Source organism: Diaphorina citri, unplaced genomic scaffold, assembly GCF_000475195.1.
Source record: "Diaphorina citri unplaced genomic scaffold, Diaci psyllid genome assembly version 1.1 scaffold344, whole genome shotgun sequence".
In the NCBI taxonomy this organism is placed as follows: Eukaryota; Metazoa; Arthropoda; class Insecta; order Hemiptera; family Psyllidae; genus Diaphorina; species Diaphorina citri.
The window spans coordinates 31,212-48,135 of record NW_007377779.1 but is presented as its reverse complement, the minus strand read 5'-3'; the positions used below and the strand labels follow the sequence as shown (position 1 = coordinate 48,135).

General features: G+C 36.1%; 3 protein-coding genes across 3 annotated transcripts in view; 2 read left to right on the top strand and 1 right to left on the bottom strand.

The window, feature by feature from the left end:
* The first annotated feature begins 4,711 nt into the window (after positions 1-4,711).
* Positions 4,712-7,941, top strand: LOC103507826 (RWD domain-containing protein 2A). Its single transcript, XM_026822600.1, has 3 exons — positions 4,712-5,569; positions 6,280-6,481; positions 6,962-7,941. Exons 1-3 carry the CDS (start codon positions 5,031-5,033, stop codon positions 7,208-7,210), a joined length of 990 nt encoding a protein of 329 aa, XP_026678401.1. The 5' UTR covers positions 4,712-5,030; the 3' UTR covers positions 7,211-7,941.
* A 2,442-nt stretch (positions 7,942-10,383) lies between these two features.
* LOC103507825 (dnaJ homolog subfamily B member 1) lies at positions 10,384-12,443 on the bottom strand. Its single transcript, XM_026822602.1, has 3 exons — positions 12,184-12,443; positions 10,833-11,050; positions 10,384-10,748 (listed from the first exon to the last, which is right to left on the bottom strand). Exons 1-2 carry the CDS (start codon positions 12,340-12,342, stop codon positions 10,877-10,879), a joined length of 333 nt encoding a protein of 110 aa, XP_026678403.1. The 5' UTR covers positions 12,343-12,443; the 3' UTR covers positions 10,384-10,748; positions 10,833-10,876.
* A 2,764-nt stretch (positions 12,444-15,207) lies between these two features.
* The window catches only part of LOC103507824 (exosome complex component RRP43-like), a 2,613-nt gene continuing 896 nt past the window's right edge, over positions 15,208-16,924 (top strand). Inside the window, exons 1-4 of the mRNA XM_026822599.1 lie at positions 15,208-15,344; positions 15,750-15,817; positions 16,013-16,304; positions 16,644-16,923. Of these exons, the coding sequence (XP_026678400.1) occupies positions 15,801-15,817; positions 16,013-16,304; positions 16,644-16,923 (589 nt within the window). The 5' untranslated portion in view covers positions 15,208-15,344; positions 15,750-15,800. The remainder of the gene's footprint in view (positions 15,345-15,749; positions 15,818-16,012; positions 16,305-16,643; position 16,924) is intronic.

Below are 16,924 nucleotides of genomic sequence, written 5' to 3'. Positions count from 1 at the left end.
AAAATGGTAATGTGATACCTACATGCAGGTACTTTTATTGAAATCTACATAATAATTAAGGAGCGCGGTAGTGCTCTGCCCCGCCAAGTCAAGATTACTAATAGTTCTGTGAACTGTAGACCTCACTCGGACTCTTTTTGTCCAAGCACTCCAAGCTGATACTAATGTAGATTTGTAGAATGTACCTATGAATGCAATTGAAATGACTTTGCTATTCCAATGAATAGAAAAGAAGTACCTCTTACGTAATTAAAAGGGAACAGGTTTCAGATATTTACCCTTTTTTAAACAATAGAGCATCAAAACTCTGAAAATTTTTGATTCTATCATAAATCATAAACAATACACTGGAAGTATAGGTACATAGAGATGTACGTATGAATGCAATTCACAATTCACATGTATAAAAATCTGGTGTGAACATCAAACGACTTTCGTTATCCTATTGAATGAAGCTTATTTGAGTGTTCTTTTACAATATCTCGAACCGTTTTGTCACTATAGCTGAAAACTGCCAAAAAACGGTTGAAATCTGTCGACACAATGGTTAGAGATATTGTAAAAGTTAGGGTAAAAGAACACTCAAATAAGCATCATTCAATAGGATAAGGAAAGTCGTGTGATGTTCACACCAGATTTTTATACATGTGAATTGTGAATTGCATTCATATGTACATCTCTATGTACCTATACTTCCAGTGTATTGTTTATGATTTATGATAGAATCAAAAATTTTCAGAGTTTTGATGCTCTATTGTTTAAAAAAGGGTAAATATCTGAAACCTGTTCCCTTTTAATTACGTAAGAGGTACTTCTTTTCTATTCATTGGAATAGCAAAGTCATTTCAATTGCATTCATAGGTACATTCTACAAATCTACATTAGTATCAGCTTGGAGTGCTTGGACAAAAGAGTCTGAGTGAGGTCTACAGTTCACAGAACTACTAGTAATTATATTATGTAGATTTCAATAAAAGTACCTGCATGTAGGTATCACATTACCATTTTGAAACATAGTATATCTGTTTTTATTTTCTTTTTAACAGTTTAGAATTAACAAGAAAAGATTTTTGTAACTTATTGTCATCATGAGAATGAGTGGGCCTTGTTACATCCAGAGATATCTGTATTTTATGCACATTTGTAAATTGAACCCTGAAACTTTGAGGCACTGGCATAATGCAGGTACTATCCTTAGGCTGTGATACTCTCTTGGCTACAATGGCTAAAAAGTTAAAAAATATTAACACCCAACAGAAAAACAGGTTACTCTCTTTGTTATCTTGAACCCCGATACCCTATGGAAATGTCTAGATAATAATATATACGTCCTCTTTAAAATAAAATTACCATTGATCTACTAAATGCCTAAATCGATTTTTCAATTCACCTAAATTATCAAGGGATTCCATGTAAATACAAGGGAATAGACCATAGGGGAAGAAGAAGATCACATCAGTAGGTATTGAGAGTAGTCAGTACATAGTTACCTACCTAATAGACAGATTTCGCAACGCATTTTTTTTTGGGGATCGTTACGATGCTCGACGAGTTTTGGTTTCTGCGCATGACACACATTATGGGGTTTTGAACACGGGGATCGGAGTTCAAACCAAAACACGATGTTTCAAATCATACGGACTTTCGTCAAATGTACGATAATTCAATCACGTTTCAATCTGGCAACGTCGTGAAAGGTATTACTCGTTGGCAAAACAAATCGAGTGTCAACAACACCAATGAGCAGCAGCAGCTAGTTCTTCTCTACTTCTACTAGAGGTGGCAAAGATCGGTTCACTTTAGGGAATAAGTTCCAACCGTTCAGTTCCTTTCATGGAACTGTTCCCAATATAAGTTCAGTTCAGTCAGGCGTTCACTTGATCTAGGCTGATGTAGAATGCATATTCAAGGGGGGGGGGCAGGGAGATCTCCACGATAAGTACAAGTTCTTCTGCAGAAATATGTACGAGGAAGTACAAAGTAAAGAGATTCAAGTGCATAGGTACTAGATGGTACTAGATTTGCTTACAGATTTGTACTGGATGTACTACAAGTGGATAGCTTCAAGATTCATAGCACACGCTGGACGCGAGAGAGAGAGAAGAGAGAAAAAAGAAAAGGAGTGGGGGTACTGTGGCGGAGTTAACCGATTCAAATTCTTCTCGGCTCATGTCGGCTCTCTTGAATCTATTTCCTCTTCCTAATACTATCGTTCGTATACGTTCTTTTACCATCTTTTGATCCTATAGTATTCATTATTCTTATTCGTATCAGTTCCGTTCCGTTCAGTTCAGGACTTCAGGTCACAGAGGACTCACAGGTCGGGAGCGAACTTTTTCAAAGATCAAGTCCCTACATTTCGTGAAATGAGGTTCAACGAAAATTGAATTTTTATTGCTAGTTCTAAAAAATATTGTTCAGTAGGTATTATAGGTAATTAAAATCCATCAAAATAATAATGTTTTAATTAATTAATTAATTTAATTTTAATTAATTTAATAAAGCATTTATTTGTACAAATCTACGTTTGCTTGTTTTACAATTTTACATGGAAATTTGGACATATTATCAATACAGAATTACAAACACTGTTATTAAAAAAAAAATAATATTAAAAAAAAATTACTGTCAAAAAAATAAATAAATAAAGAGGCAATAGATCAAACTCAATTGAAGTTCTTGTTCTTGTTGCAAGGTGAACGGTTGATTGAAATGAACTTACCGTTCAGAAAGAACAGTTCCGTTCAGGAACGAACTTTTTCAAAGAACAAGTTCCTACAGTTCGTTCGTACGTTCTTTTCCCATCTCTAGAATAAAATCCTGCATACGGACCCGGAAGAAAAAGGACGCAGTCATCCAAGATTAGGGTGACCATAATTTTTTTCAAAGCGGGACGCAGTTCTTTTTGGACGAAGGGGGGGGATTGGTGGTGAGGTACAAACATAAAGGCTTAGCTCCTCATTTGTATCAGTTAGATAGGTACCTACCTATGTTACAACCTGCCTCTGAAGTACACAGTCAATATACCTACATTTTATTTTCAAATATTTTGATAGGTACATAATATTGTACAATATTGGAATTGTAAAATGGATTTTTTCCCCGAGCTCATTGCTCTCAATGATAATATTAGGTTCGGACCAGCTAAAGCGGGACAATATCTCTAAGACTATCATACTGAACATTATGAATGTATTTGTAAAATTGTGTAATCTTCCTATCACAGAAAGGTATCATTTAAACTTACATTTAGAATCAGAGACTTCCCTCACAAAATTTATTTCAACTTTAATAAAAGACAATAAATACAGAGGAGCTGTATTTATTGTCTTTTATTGACAAATAAAAATAAAAAGTTAGTCAACTTAAGTATGTATTATTTGTAAAAAAAGGAAACTTTTGCACAGAATATAGTAGATTGTTCATATTAAAATTCAGACCCAAAAATGAAATTTAGACTTTCGGCCCTGATGGCCTCTGGAGCTGGAGCTCAAAATGGATATTTCAAAATTTTATTTTTAGGACTGAATTTCAAAATGAATAATTAGTGGGACCTATTTGAAGCATAAATCACCAATCAATATGAGTTTTCCATTTTTGTTGCTTCCCCTATGTGTGAGAGAACAAGTAGGCCATAATGCCGGCCTTGGTTGTTGGATTGAGCTCAAACAGTACTACATTCTTTAAGACCTTTGATATGATGTATCACAAGGGGCTTTTGAGAGAGATAAGAGTAGGTCAATTGTTCTTCAGTTTTTTTTTCCATTTGAAAAATTCACAGTGGTTGTTGAACTCTTTGAACTGACAAGATTGAATAGAAGACGACTGATGCATTTCAACCATTATGGTCTATCAAATCAATTTGAGTGGAAAACAGGATAGAGCAGCCAGAGAAATTACAGGGATGTTTGTTTTTCTTCAAGGATACACTTTGACAAGAATTGGAGTGTCTTTTGAGGTTGTCCTTTCTTGAAAAAGATTTCCCACATTCATTGCAAGTGAATTTACTCACAGTTTCATCAGAGGGAGGCTTCATAGAACAAAGCTTGTGATGTCAACTCAGATTTGACACCTCCATTAGCTTTCCACAGAACTCACACAGCTTCATCCTTCATCTTCCTTGAACTGATCTCGTACCAACACAGACACACGTTAGATATCTCAAACAAGGCAATCCAGCAGGGACTATAGAGAATTAGACTACTGACTTGATGACAGTCCATCCCCCTACTGTTGTCATGGGATTTTTCTCGAAAAATCTCGTCCTCAACACGCTCCCCTGTGCTAGATCCTAACATTAAGGTTGGGCTAGTAAAAGATCCAAATTTTTTGAAATGATAAAAATTGAGTTTTTTTATCCACCAATCCACCAGTGTTACATCAACCGGTGGACTCTAGCCGGTGCACCGGTTGTGAGTCTTATTTTGAAAAAAAAAAAAAAAAAAAAATTTCAGACCTTAGCAGCTATACTGATAAATGTATTAAACCTCTATCAACCCTCTCCGTCTGTTGGTCTGTTCTTTGAAAAAAAACTTCCCTCTCCGTCTGTTGGTCTGTTCTTTGTCTTTTGCGAAGAAAGCGTTGCCGGACTTTTCCAGGGAGGTCAAAATTTGCCGAATCCGGTTCCGACGCGACGAAAAGTGAAGCCGATTTGGGTTAATTTATTTCGGGCGCGAAAATTTAAAATTTTTGATAAAAAAATAATAAAAAATAAAAATGACTATTACTCAAAAAACGTAAAATGTCACCATTATGACTATTATCCAATTTATTATTTTATTAACCCTAAAGAAGTGATAAGAAGTTATTTAATAGGTAAATTAAGTACCTACTGTAAAGTTTTACATTTACATACGTTTCTGAAACATTGTAGTGATAATATTAAGTATGTTATTCGGTACCTAAATAGCAAAGAGTGTTTATCTGAAGGCTTTCTATGAAGTACCTACCTACATCAAGTACTGTACAATTTACAATAGTTCAATAAAATACTCAGAAGCATTGAGGAAGCAGGTAGCAATAAAATAGCCATGGAAAGCAGTGATATAATTGACACTGACCAACCTGAGAACATCACTCCTACACTCAGCATAACGGAATGTTTGGAGTTACAACTGCAAGAAATTGAAATGCTGCAATCCATGTTTGCAAATCCAGGAGAATTTATCATGTTCAATGAAACCATGATTGACAATGTACAAACATTTATCAGTGAACAAAGTGAAGGATTACCAAACCATTTAGATTTTACTATTAAGATAACTGTAGAGGATAAAATAAAACTAAACATTTGTATTCATTTGCCACACATGTATCCATGTATAGAGCCTGAGATATTTGTGCGGAGTGACCAACTGAATAGAAGACAAGAGACTGACTTCAATTTAGACCTCAATAAAATGGTCCTATCTCAGGAACGGAACATTATGTGCTTATACACTGTGATAGATTGGATCCAGGAAAATGTTGTCAACTTTTATTCTGATGGTAATTTATTTGGAATTTTTCTACTGACCCCAAAAGTTTTTCTTCCTAGTTATTCCCAAAGAAAAAACCAAGTACCTACCTAATAAAAAAAATTAAGCTATCTGGGGAAACAACCCTTGATTCTTCTTCTTCTTCTTTCTAGAGTAGGCTTAAAAAAAAAAAAAAAAAAAAAAAAAAAAAAAAAAAAAAAAATTTAAAAAAAAAAAAAAGGCGGGTTAATTTTTCGTACGTCGTAAGCGCTTGTTGTTCAATAATGTCTGATAGAGATTGATTTTGAGTCAGAGCGTACATAGCGTTAATTGGAGTGTGCGTCAACCCAAAGCTAACTATAGACTCTATAGAGTAGGTAATGTAGGTATATAGTAGAGACGGTATAGGTATAAAGGTAAACTTATTATTCATTAGGCCGGACGGGGGGAAAAACGAAATTTCCCTTCATTTTCCCGTGGGAAATAGAAAAAATCCCCGCTCCATTCACAAGTGAGTTGGGTTTTGACATGGAGGTATGAATATAAATGGAGGAACAGATCCCTATCTCACCTGTACAAATGTTGGAAGACAAAAATTTCGAAAGGAAAAGAGGGTTTGCAGGATCTAGCCATGGAGGTATGAATATAAATGGAGGAACAGATCCCTATCTCACCTGTACAAATGTTGGAAGACAAAAATTTCGAAAGGAAAAGAGGTTTGAAAACTCGCTTGCCGGACTTTTCCAGGGAGGTCAAAATTTGCCGAATCCGGTTCCGACGCGACGAAAAGTGAAGCCGATTTGGGTTAATTTATTTCGCAAAGTTCAACTCTCAAAGATAGTAGAAAGTATGAAACATTCTCAAGATATTGGATTTATTCACATCACATTTACAGCAAAATCAAGAGGAAAGCTATGCTGGACTTGGCAGCAGACATGAATATTACAGGCTTTGTTCTACCGGGGAAACCTGGCATTGTGTGTATTGAAGGTACAAGTCTGGATTGTGAAGATTGGTGGTATAGAGTAAGTTATAGATTCCCTCAGGTTGTGGTTATGTACCGGGTTGAGATAAGCAAGGTTGGTAAACTTGCCTTGTTTTGAAGTTACTGCCAAACTGTAGAAACAATTTCCTGTCTCAACTCAACCCAGTACATAACCACAACCTCAATGTTGATTAAAAATAATAATAATAATAATAATAATAATAATAAAAAAACAAGCTCTTGTAAAATGTAGAGGGTCATTTTTACTTTACTTACTTGAGCTCAAAAGGCCTTTTACAAGCTGAAGTGATAGGATTACTGAGGGTTTTATATTTTAAGTTCTCAATAATCTTTTATTAATACTGGAATCTGCTTGAACTTTGAAGATTAATTAACTTAAATTCAGTTTTTAGGTCTTTGGATTATGTTTCAGTTAGGTACCTATAAATCCTGATGGATTAATCCTCTTAAATCCAAGAAGAGCATGTTACAAATCACTTCAATCATTTGGTTTTTTCAGATTAGAAATATGACATGGAAGAAAATTTTATGCAAGAAAGTTGAAGAATTCCAGTTGGACAAAACAGCAATTGATAGGTTTGATTCGTACAGGAAGTTTGAAGATTTCAAAGAGATAGCATTTTACAACAGCAAATCCAACATGAAACAAGACTACCATATGGACATGGGCGAATTCTTCAAGTTTCTAACAGAAAAACAGTGTGCCTATATGTTTAAAGAGTATTTTGGTTTTGATGGGAAAAGCTGACCTTTTTTCTTCCTCTAAAATTGTCCTACTGCTGTATTATGATAATTTTCAATGTGTGATTGATTGACATCCTAGTAATTTGGAGAGTGTATCTGCCTTATAAGCGGTTGGTTCGATTCCCGCCTAGGGCGGATTTTATCTTAAATAGATAAGGTTTGTACTTGAAATAGTTGGCCTTCTCGTATCCAGTCTTCCTTTTCTCTTCAATTTTGGAACTATAAGACATCCTTTGTCTGTTAGAGTTCCCTCTATCAATGGAAACTAAAATAATAAAAATGAAAAAAATCAAGCCACTTCTACTTTGCCACACTATAATAAATGTCAATAAAAAACTTCTACTTTGAAGATTTGTATAAGATTAACCCGAATTTTAGGGCTGTTTGCCGCCTTTACTTACTAAAAAGAAAAATCACAACATAAAACATTCAGCATTGACTATTTTATTGTATACAATTTATTTAATCAACCAAAAACCTAAAGCACAAGAAATAAATTAAAACAACCCTATTTTGATCTCCTCTCTCTAGCAGTCTAGTAACAACTGACCACGGTGCTAAGACTCCTATAAATAAATAGAAAATTGCAAGGCTCCTAGAGTAATATATTCTTCTTAACAGAGGTCAAAAAGTGTTTCCATACTTTTAATGCACACTGTATGAAAAATCAAGCGTACATAGGGTTTGAAAAGATTGCTGACGTGAAAACGTGAAATAGAAATTATATGTAGCTACAGTAGAACCTCGATTATTTCAACTAATTGGGACAGGGGGCAGTTGAAATGATCGAGTTTGAAATGATCACTTTCTATAATTTTTCCTCTGCTAAAATAGGATATCCTTTGAAAGCTAGAAAAACCAATGGATTTCGGAGTTGAAATAATCGAGGTTCTACTGTATTTATGTTATTTTATTTATATTGTTTATAATTTATATGTTGTTGTTGTTGTTGTTGTTTGCAAATGTCGGGTTATTTGACTACTAGGTCATTTTACCTCTGGCTTCCCAATATTTACGCACGACCTTTTCCTCTGCTAAAATAGGATATACTTTGAAAGCTAGAAAAACCAATGGATTTCGGAGTTAAAATAATGGAAGTTGAAATAATCGAGGTTCTACTGTATTTATGTTATTTTATATTTATATAGTTTATAAATTATAGCTATTTTACGAATGGGAAATGACTGGTGGAGTTTGGGAAAAATAGCAGCTCAAGGATAGGAAGTTCCTACTAGAGATTCTTCATATCCAGGTTTTGTAAACATCACAGTCTAATTTCTTACCTTTAAAAGCTTCATTGGCTCCAGGAGCCTTGTTCTTGTCGGGATGAAGTTTCAACGCAAGCTTCTTATAAGCTTTCTTGATATCACTGTCTGTTGATTCTTTTGTTACACCTAATATTTCATAGTAGTCCTTGCATTTGTTTATTCTGAAATCATAATGTATGACAATGTAAGTAATAAGTATCTTGATAAGTACAACAAAATTCAAGAGGGTGTTTTGACACAAAACTTTTTTACATAAGTATGGACTGGTTAAATTATTTGACGCAAAAGTTGTGTGTCTGAAAATTTAATCATTTCATAGCAGTATTTTCCTTTCACAGTTGTCATGGTAGTAATGATGAGGAATGGGGAGATTGTTCCATTTCCCTAACCCCCACCATTACAACCTGAAAATTGCGCAAGGAAAATATCACTATTTTTATTATTCTTTGAAAAGTGATTTACCTTTTAACTTCTTCTAATTGAGCAGGACCACTAGACAAGGTGTTGTTGTAGCGGCTTTAGTTTTCGCCGAATGGCGAGAGCAGGATAAAGAAAAGATGTCTTTTTGTATCTGCTATACACCGGGGTGGTGGTCTCTAGCTCTAGCCATGTGTAAATTGGCTGGCTCGTCCTGAACCGCAGTCAACCATCGTGAGGACTTGTACTTGGTCTTTAAAAGCAGAGAGAACCCTTTGAGGAACATACACTCCGAGTGTGGAACTGGGAAGGTAGGTAGGTAGGAAGGAACCTAGTTATACTTGTCTATGCCAATCCATGAAGAGCATGGATGATGGAAATTAGTACCCTGCACGCCTTACCCTTGAATTTAGACCACGCTACGCCACTGGGTTTTTTGCCAGCCTAGTTAGCTTAGTTGGTAGTGTGTCTGCCTTGTAAGTGCTAGGCCACAGGTTCGATTCCCACCCGGGGCAGATTTTATCCAGATGCAAGGTTAACACCGGAGGCGTTCTCTATCACCTTAGAGCTTCATTATTATGTGGCCGAAGTATCAAATCAGTGATGAAATTCCATACCTCGGCTGGGATTGAACCCACGCTCTCCTGTTTACCAGGCGAACCTCTTCACCACTACATCACCGAGGCAGGTATATTTTGACTATTTCCTACGGAGCTTAGCTCTTTGCCTAACACTAAATAAATACAAAAACAAAATATCTTACTTAATACATAATTATAAATACATAATTTAACATTAATTCCCTATACAAGTAGAATAGTAACTGCCTTCACAATCGTGATCCAACACGATTTAAAATTATTGATACCTAAGTACATATATTGTAGATTAAAAATAAAAATAATAATGAAAAAAAAAACTATTGAATTCCACTATACACTCACAGCTTGTTATAAAAGTTCAAGCTGCCAGAAGTTACTACGAGTGTAATATGCACGTTAAAGTTTTTATACCTACTGATGTATGATGTATGTCAACAACCCAATGTGTTGAAACATGAAATAAACTTTGATACTTATCAGTGGTTGAGTTGAAAAGCTCACGTAAGTGAGAACCCTGCCACTTAAAATAAAGCCCTAAAAAAAGTGCCTACGCCCGAGAGGCTAGACCGAAGCACCTCTTAAGGTTAGACCGAAATAAAAAAGTTCAACAGTGACCGAAATAAAAAGTTCGAGCGCGGTTTATTCTGTCATGTATTCCAGACAGATGGTCCCAGGCTAAGATTCTCAAAGCCTATAAAATTAGCAAACTTGCAAGCAAAAGTTTAATTTCCTATACAAGTAGAATAGTAACTGCCTTCACAATCGTGATCCAACACGATTTAAAATTATTGATACCTATATTGTAGATTAAAAAAATAATAATAAAATAAAAAAAAACACTATTGAATTCCACTACACAGTAACTCACAGCTTGATATAAAAGTTCAAGCTGCCAGAAGTTACTACGAGTGTAATATGCACGTTAAAGTTTTTATACCTACTGATGTATGATGCATGTTAACAACCCTATGTGTTGAAACATGAAATAAACTTTGATACTTATCAGTGGTTGGGTGGAAGAGCTCACGTAAGTGAGAACCCTGCCACTTAAAATAAAGCCCTAAAAAAAGTGCCTACGCCCGAGAGGCTAGACCGAAGCACCTCTTGTGGGTAGACCGAAATAAAAAAGTTCAACAGTGACCGAAATAAAAAGTTCGTGCGCGGTTTATTCTGTCATGTATTCCAGACAGATGGTCCCAGGCTAAGATTCTCAAAGCCAATAAAATTAGCAAACTTGCAAGCAAAACGAAAAAAAAAATGCGACCTTACACCGAATATGAATCAGCCATTGCGCATGCGCAACTACATTTTGGCGCTTAGATCTCGGAACGCATCACAGTGCGACCTTACACCGAATATGAATCAGCCATTGCGCATGCGCAACTACATTTTGGCGCTTAGATCTCGGAACGCATCACAGGAGGGCATTTTTAGTTCCGACGCTTGCCGAAAGAGTTCTTTGTCATCAAAGCTGCGCGCTTTCCACAGTAGTGTGTCCCGACGGTTCTTCTCTCGATAACACATGTTACGCAGCTGATTGATGTAGTCCTCTTCCACCTGGTGAGGGAGAGAACATTACGATAGAAATAAAATATAAATGTATATGTAATTGTGGTGAAGCTGAAGGCCTCTACATATATTCCAATATATTGGAATAAAAATAAAAAAAAGGCATTTTTAATTGTATTAAGCATACTGAAATGCTTGTCACAAATATTGTTCCCCAATTATTACACCTAGATAAATTTTATAACTTGACTTGGTCTCGAACCACTAACCTCTAGATCCAAAGTCCAACGCGTTAACCACTGCACCACTGAGGTTGGTGCCTCTTCATATTGTTTGTGTATATCACAACACTACATCTACTACTCTGATATAGCCGCCAATGAAATTGACGTTTTTCTTAATAAAAGTTATCATCCGCCACTGGTCGCTACAACTACTCGGTTGTCAATCACGTAGCTGAGTGCACCACCGCATAAGCACCACATAAGCATCTTAAGCACAAAAAACTTTGACTCTGAAGGGAATCGAACCCGGGACCTTCGATATACGCAGTTTGATGATCACTCAAAATAGGTACAATAATCAAAACTTGTAACTACAAAATAACACTGTCAAATTTGACTTGGCGGTCTCTTAATCCTAGAATATAAAATAATATTAGGGGTTCACTAAGCTGATCTTTTACATATATGTAATTGTGGTGAAGCTGAAGGCCTCTACATATATTCCAATATATTGGAATAAAAATAGAAAAAAGGCATTTTTAATTGTATTAAGCATACTGAAATGCTTGTCACAAATATTGTTTCCCAATTATTACACCTAGATAAATTTTATAACATGACTTGGTCTCGAACCACTAACCTCCAGATCCAAAGTCCAACGCATTAACCACTGCACCACTGAGGTACAATAATCAAAACTTGGGACTACAAAATAACACTGTCAAATTTGACTTGGCGGTCTCTTAATCCTAGAATATAAAATAATATTAGGGGTTCACTAAGCTGATCTTTAGAATTCACTTCGAAACATGCCCCCTGCTGAACCCTGAAAAGCCCTAATGAGCCAATTGTCACAGGAAAAACCCCTTTGTTACATGATAAAAATTTGACCCGATTATACCTACATTACTTTCCTTCCTACAGGATAAAAAAAGTAAACAGTTGAAGGAAACTCACATTCATTTCCAGCCGATGCAAGGAGCCCTGATACTCGGAATGGAAGTTCTCCTTCACATAATACGGTACATTGAGTTTCATTGTGTTGCGGATAACCGGGTACTTGGCCGACTGCTGTAGGTTATACGCAGGCTCGGATATGAATAGGGAGGACATCATGCTGATGAGAATGAGGATGATGATGGGCAGGATCTGCAGGATGATGGACGAGGAGGATTCCGGCTGGTTCGATTCTTGGGTGCGGCTGAAAAAAAAAATATCAACAGATTACAGCCCGTTGGACCAAGTCTAAAAATCGACTTTTTGAGTAGGTACCTACCTATTGTACTTCGTTGGAAAGAGCGAGTGGCCTCCGTGACCGAGTGGGTATCACACTAGGCTTGCACGCAGGAGGTCCGGGTTCTAATCCCGGCGGGGCCCAGGTTTTTTTCGGAGTTCGGGGTGCATTCAGCCTCGTAGCGGTATTACTCATGTAAAGAGATTATTGAATTATTGAAATTGATTGCAAAAGAGGAACTTGGTAATGCTGTGACTGATTATCATGAAATTTGGCAAACATGGTCAATCCAATAAAATTTGCTTTATTGGACTTTGGGCTCAAATAGGCCTTTAGGAGGTCCTTTTGCAAGTTCTACAGTTCATTGAACCAATGATAAAAGAAAAGACAATATATGTGACTTAAACCAAGTTCAAAAATCGACTTTTTGAGTAGGTACCTACCTATTGTATATCGTTGGAAAGAGCGAGTAGCCTCCGTGACCGAGTGGGTATCACACTAGGCTTGCACGCAGGAGGTCCGGGTTCTAATCCCGGCGGGGCCGAGGTTTTTTTTTCGGAGTTCGGGGTTCATTCAGCCTCGTAGCGGTATTACTCATGTAAAGAGATTATTGAATTATTGAAATTGATTGCAAAAGAGGAACTTGGTAATGCTGTGATATCCACTAAAGTTGTGAAAAAGCTTTACCACAAAGAATTTGAGATTTGATTTGATTCGTTGGAAAGAGCACAAAAATATTTATCTATTGGTTGCTAACTTCACTTTGGTGTTGTGCAAAAACAAATTGAAATGAGAGCAAAAACAAAATGGTTACCTCTATTTAAAATTTGTCTTTTTTTTAAAGAGGTTTGACAGAGGGAACTGTAACTGCTATGGTCTTATCGTCCCGAAAGCGAAGAGAGAAGGAAGACAGGATAGGAAAATCCAATAAAATTTGCTTTATTGGACTTTGGGCTCAAATAGGCCTTCAGGAGGTCCTTTTGCAAGTTCTACAGTTCATTGAACCAATGATAAAAAAAAAGACAATACCTACCTAATATGTGACTTCATTTTACAGGACTCTCCTTGCAGATCCAAGTAGTGATGAGGAAAATATTTGTGATGGTACTGTGACCATAGTGTGTGAAGAAGACAAAGGTCCGCTCTGCCTCTTAGCCATTCATTTATAGACAATTCTTTTTAAAGAAGTTTGATAGAGAGAACTCTAACGGCTAAGTTAATATCGCCCTGAAATCGAAGGGAGAAGGAAGACAGGAGAGGAAAAATCCAGCCATTCCAAGAACGAACATTATCCGTTCAGCATAAAATACGCCCTAGGGCTAAAACTTCAAGCTCGATGTGCGAGATCTAGATATCAAAATTTTTGACGAAATTATCTAAGAAGACTTCTTTTATCATATGGCAACTTTTGGCACCACAGGCGTTTTCAGTTACTTTTTTTTTTTCGACGCTCCACCCTAATGTATACAGGGTTTTTACTTTCTAGTTGTTCCATAGGATTTTACATGTTAATTTTGACGCATTATGTGACTTTATTTTACAGGACTCTCCTTGCAGATCCAAGTAGTGATGAGGAAAATATTTGTGATGGTACTGTGACCATAGTGTGTGAAGAAGACAAATTCCACTGTATTCAAAAACCAGGTAATTATAACTATAATCTCCCTGTTGTAATCACAACCATTTGGTGTCATTTTGTTAACGAAATATTTGAGAAATGAGAAGTGCAAAATACTTTAGAGACAGGATCTTTTATTGAGTTCATGTTTTTTTTTTTTTTATTATTATTTTTTTTTTTTCTAAATGCCTTGAGAAATGAAAAATGCATAATGCTTTAGAGAAAAAAAAAAAAAAAAAAAAAAAAAAAAAAAAAAAGAGGTTTCAAGACCAAGGCCTTGAACATTAGTGTAAAATGGGAGTCTGTCACTAGAGCAAAATACCCACACAAATACATATGTAGAGTAGTAGTGTCCTGCAGTGACCAAATCAATAGTTTATTAATTATGCACAATTGTGATGTAATTTTTCATTGTTAAATGTTTCAGTGGGTTTTCCCCACTCACTTACAGAAGCCTACTGAAAAACAAAGCTCAAGAGAATTGTTTTGTGTTAAATATGTTCTTACCTTTAGCCTTTTTAGTTGAATACAACTTCTCCGCTTTCAACAGGAACTTCTCGGCCTTTTCATTGTTTCCTGCATTCAGATATCCTTCAGCAATTTCAATACATCTTTCAGCCTCATCCTTGTTACTTTCCATGGCCTGACACTTTTATGAAATCGAACTAGCTTTGGTTATAAAGATTCTCTATCATTGGGGGACTTCCACTACTAATTTAACAGTAATAAAAATGAAGCGTTCTGTGTTTAACTTTTAACTTTAAACTGGAATTTCCAGAGATTTCAGACTTCAGACTCTCCTCTTTCTATTTCCTTATCAAAAATGCAAGGCCCAATTTCCTAAAAAAACACCAACCCAAATCAGCTGACTGATAACATTTTGTGCTCGTTGATAAAGGAGGTTGGTGGGCTGTGGACTAGAAAATTTTTGACAACAAAAATGAAGCAGAGAAGACGGCAACATGTGGACGGCAACTAGCGTGGCGCGAATGAAAGGTAAAATCTAAAATTCAAAAAATCACACATTTTTATTTTTTAAACTTTGGTTAAAAAAAAGGAAAGTCTGTGATTTTTGATAAGATTTATGTTGAAATTTAGGAATTTTCACAGGTACTTCTATAGGTAGGTCCCCACTCCAATTTCCATTGAAGTCAACTTGGTCAATGGTCATAAGCTGATAAAGATAAACACAAAGCAGCCACAAGTGTCGGTTGTCGGACACAGATTACAGATTTTAGAGTACCTACACTCATCCATTGGTTAATGGTAAGCACTGACATAGTTATCTCAAAATCAGATGGTTGTAAGTTGTAATCTCTATGACTGAATGGGTATCTCACTGGAATTTCACTCTGGAGGGCCCCTGTTCAGTTCCCACCTGCAGTCACAATGTTTTGTGAAAAGTTAAGTAGGTAACTAATTCAAATTAACTTGATTAGTAGGGATAGAGACCAACAGTCTGACTGGGGAACTAGAAACACAATGAGGCCCTATTCTTCAAACAACTCCAATTATCCTTTTTCTTACTTATGTCATGTGTAAAAAAGATCACAGATTCACAGATATATTGTTTGCTAATAATCTATCTGTGAGTGGAATAAATAAAAAGAAATTGTGAAAGCAATTAACTTTGAAAATGCTGTCTTCATTATGTGCATTTTATAATTTCAGGCTTGATTGTCAACTCAAAGTTTTAAAATCAACCTACAGAAAGCCCACAGCATGAATTCTCCTCTCAAGTAAGTCCATAATCAAAATATCAGAGAGAGAAAAAAATATATGAATATTTCTAAACACAGAAAAAGAGCTTCTTTACATTATTTTTAATATCATGTACCTATGATTTACCTGTGTTTAAGAATTTGTGTATCTGGTAAATTGTCAAAAAAAAAAAAAAAAAAAAATCAACTCATTTTTCCCGTTTCTCATTTCAGATTGATTCACCCAGTCAGATACTACAAGGAGTATCTCAAACAGAAAGTTCGTCCTGATGGACGTGGTCTCTCCAGCTTCCGACCAATCTCTCTCAACATCAACTCCATCACAACTGCAGACGGATCGGCTGTCATCAAAATTGGCAAAACCTCTGTGATATGTGCCATCAAAGCGGAGCTCACAACACCAAAACCTGAGGCACCAAAAGATGGTCTAGTGTGTGTGTCGGTAGATCTGCCTCCATTGTGCTCGTCTAAATATAGGCCAGGGCCTCCCAGTGATGATGCACAGGTAAGAGATGGAAAGTTTTTTTTTTTTTTTTTTTAAGGGGTTTGGAGATAAGGAACTGTAACACAGGTCTTAACATACCAAAATTGAAAAGAGAAGGAAGACAGGATAGGAGAAGCCGCCAGCTGTTCTAGGAACAAACCTTAGGTATAATTATGTTTTGGATAAAAATCACCTAGGAATCAAACCTGGCCTAGCATTTATTTACAGATATTCTCTATCAAACAATGTGTATGTGTGATTCACACATACATGATCTATTTTGGAGTCTCTAATATTGATACCATAAATTTGAAACCACTGACACATTATTTTATATCAATATTTTAACTCTGTGCACAGGTAGCAACTAGTTTCATGAATCAACTGGTTGAAGAAAGCAACCTATTGAATTTGGAATCCCTCTGCATTCAAGTAGACAAACTAGTGTGGGTTCTCTATTGTGATATTATCTGTTTGAATCATGATGGGGCCCTACTTGATGCATGTGTTCCAGTCCTCATTGCCGCTCTCAAGACAATGAAACTTCCTGCAGTCACGTATGACACTACAACGGAAGAGATCTCAGTGGATCCAAACACAAGGCATGGTATACCTCTCAATCATCATTATACTGCAATCAC

Excerpts from the sequence above, each read along its gene's own strand:
- LOC103507826 (XM_026822600.1), top strand. The coding sequence starts at position 5,031 with ATGGAAAGCAGTGATATAATTGACACTGACCAACCTGAGAACATCACT. Across the intron at positions 5,570-6,279 it reads AAAAACCAAGTACCTACCTA|TTCAACTCTCAAAGATAGTA; the intron begins ATAAAAAAAATT and ends TATTTCGCAAAG. Across the intron at positions 6,482-6,961 it reads GTGAAGATTGGTGGTATAGA|ATTAGAAATATGACATGGAA; the intron begins GTAAGTTATAGA and ends TGGTTTTTTCAG.
- LOC103507825 (XM_026822602.1), bottom strand. The coding sequence starts at position 12,342 with ATGATGTCCTCCCTATTCATATCCGAGCCTGCGTATAACCTACAGCAG. Across the intron at positions 11,051-12,183 it reads TGCATCGGCTGGAAATGAAT|GTGGAAGAGGACTACATCAA; the intron begins GTGAGTTTCCTT and ends CTCCCTCACCAG.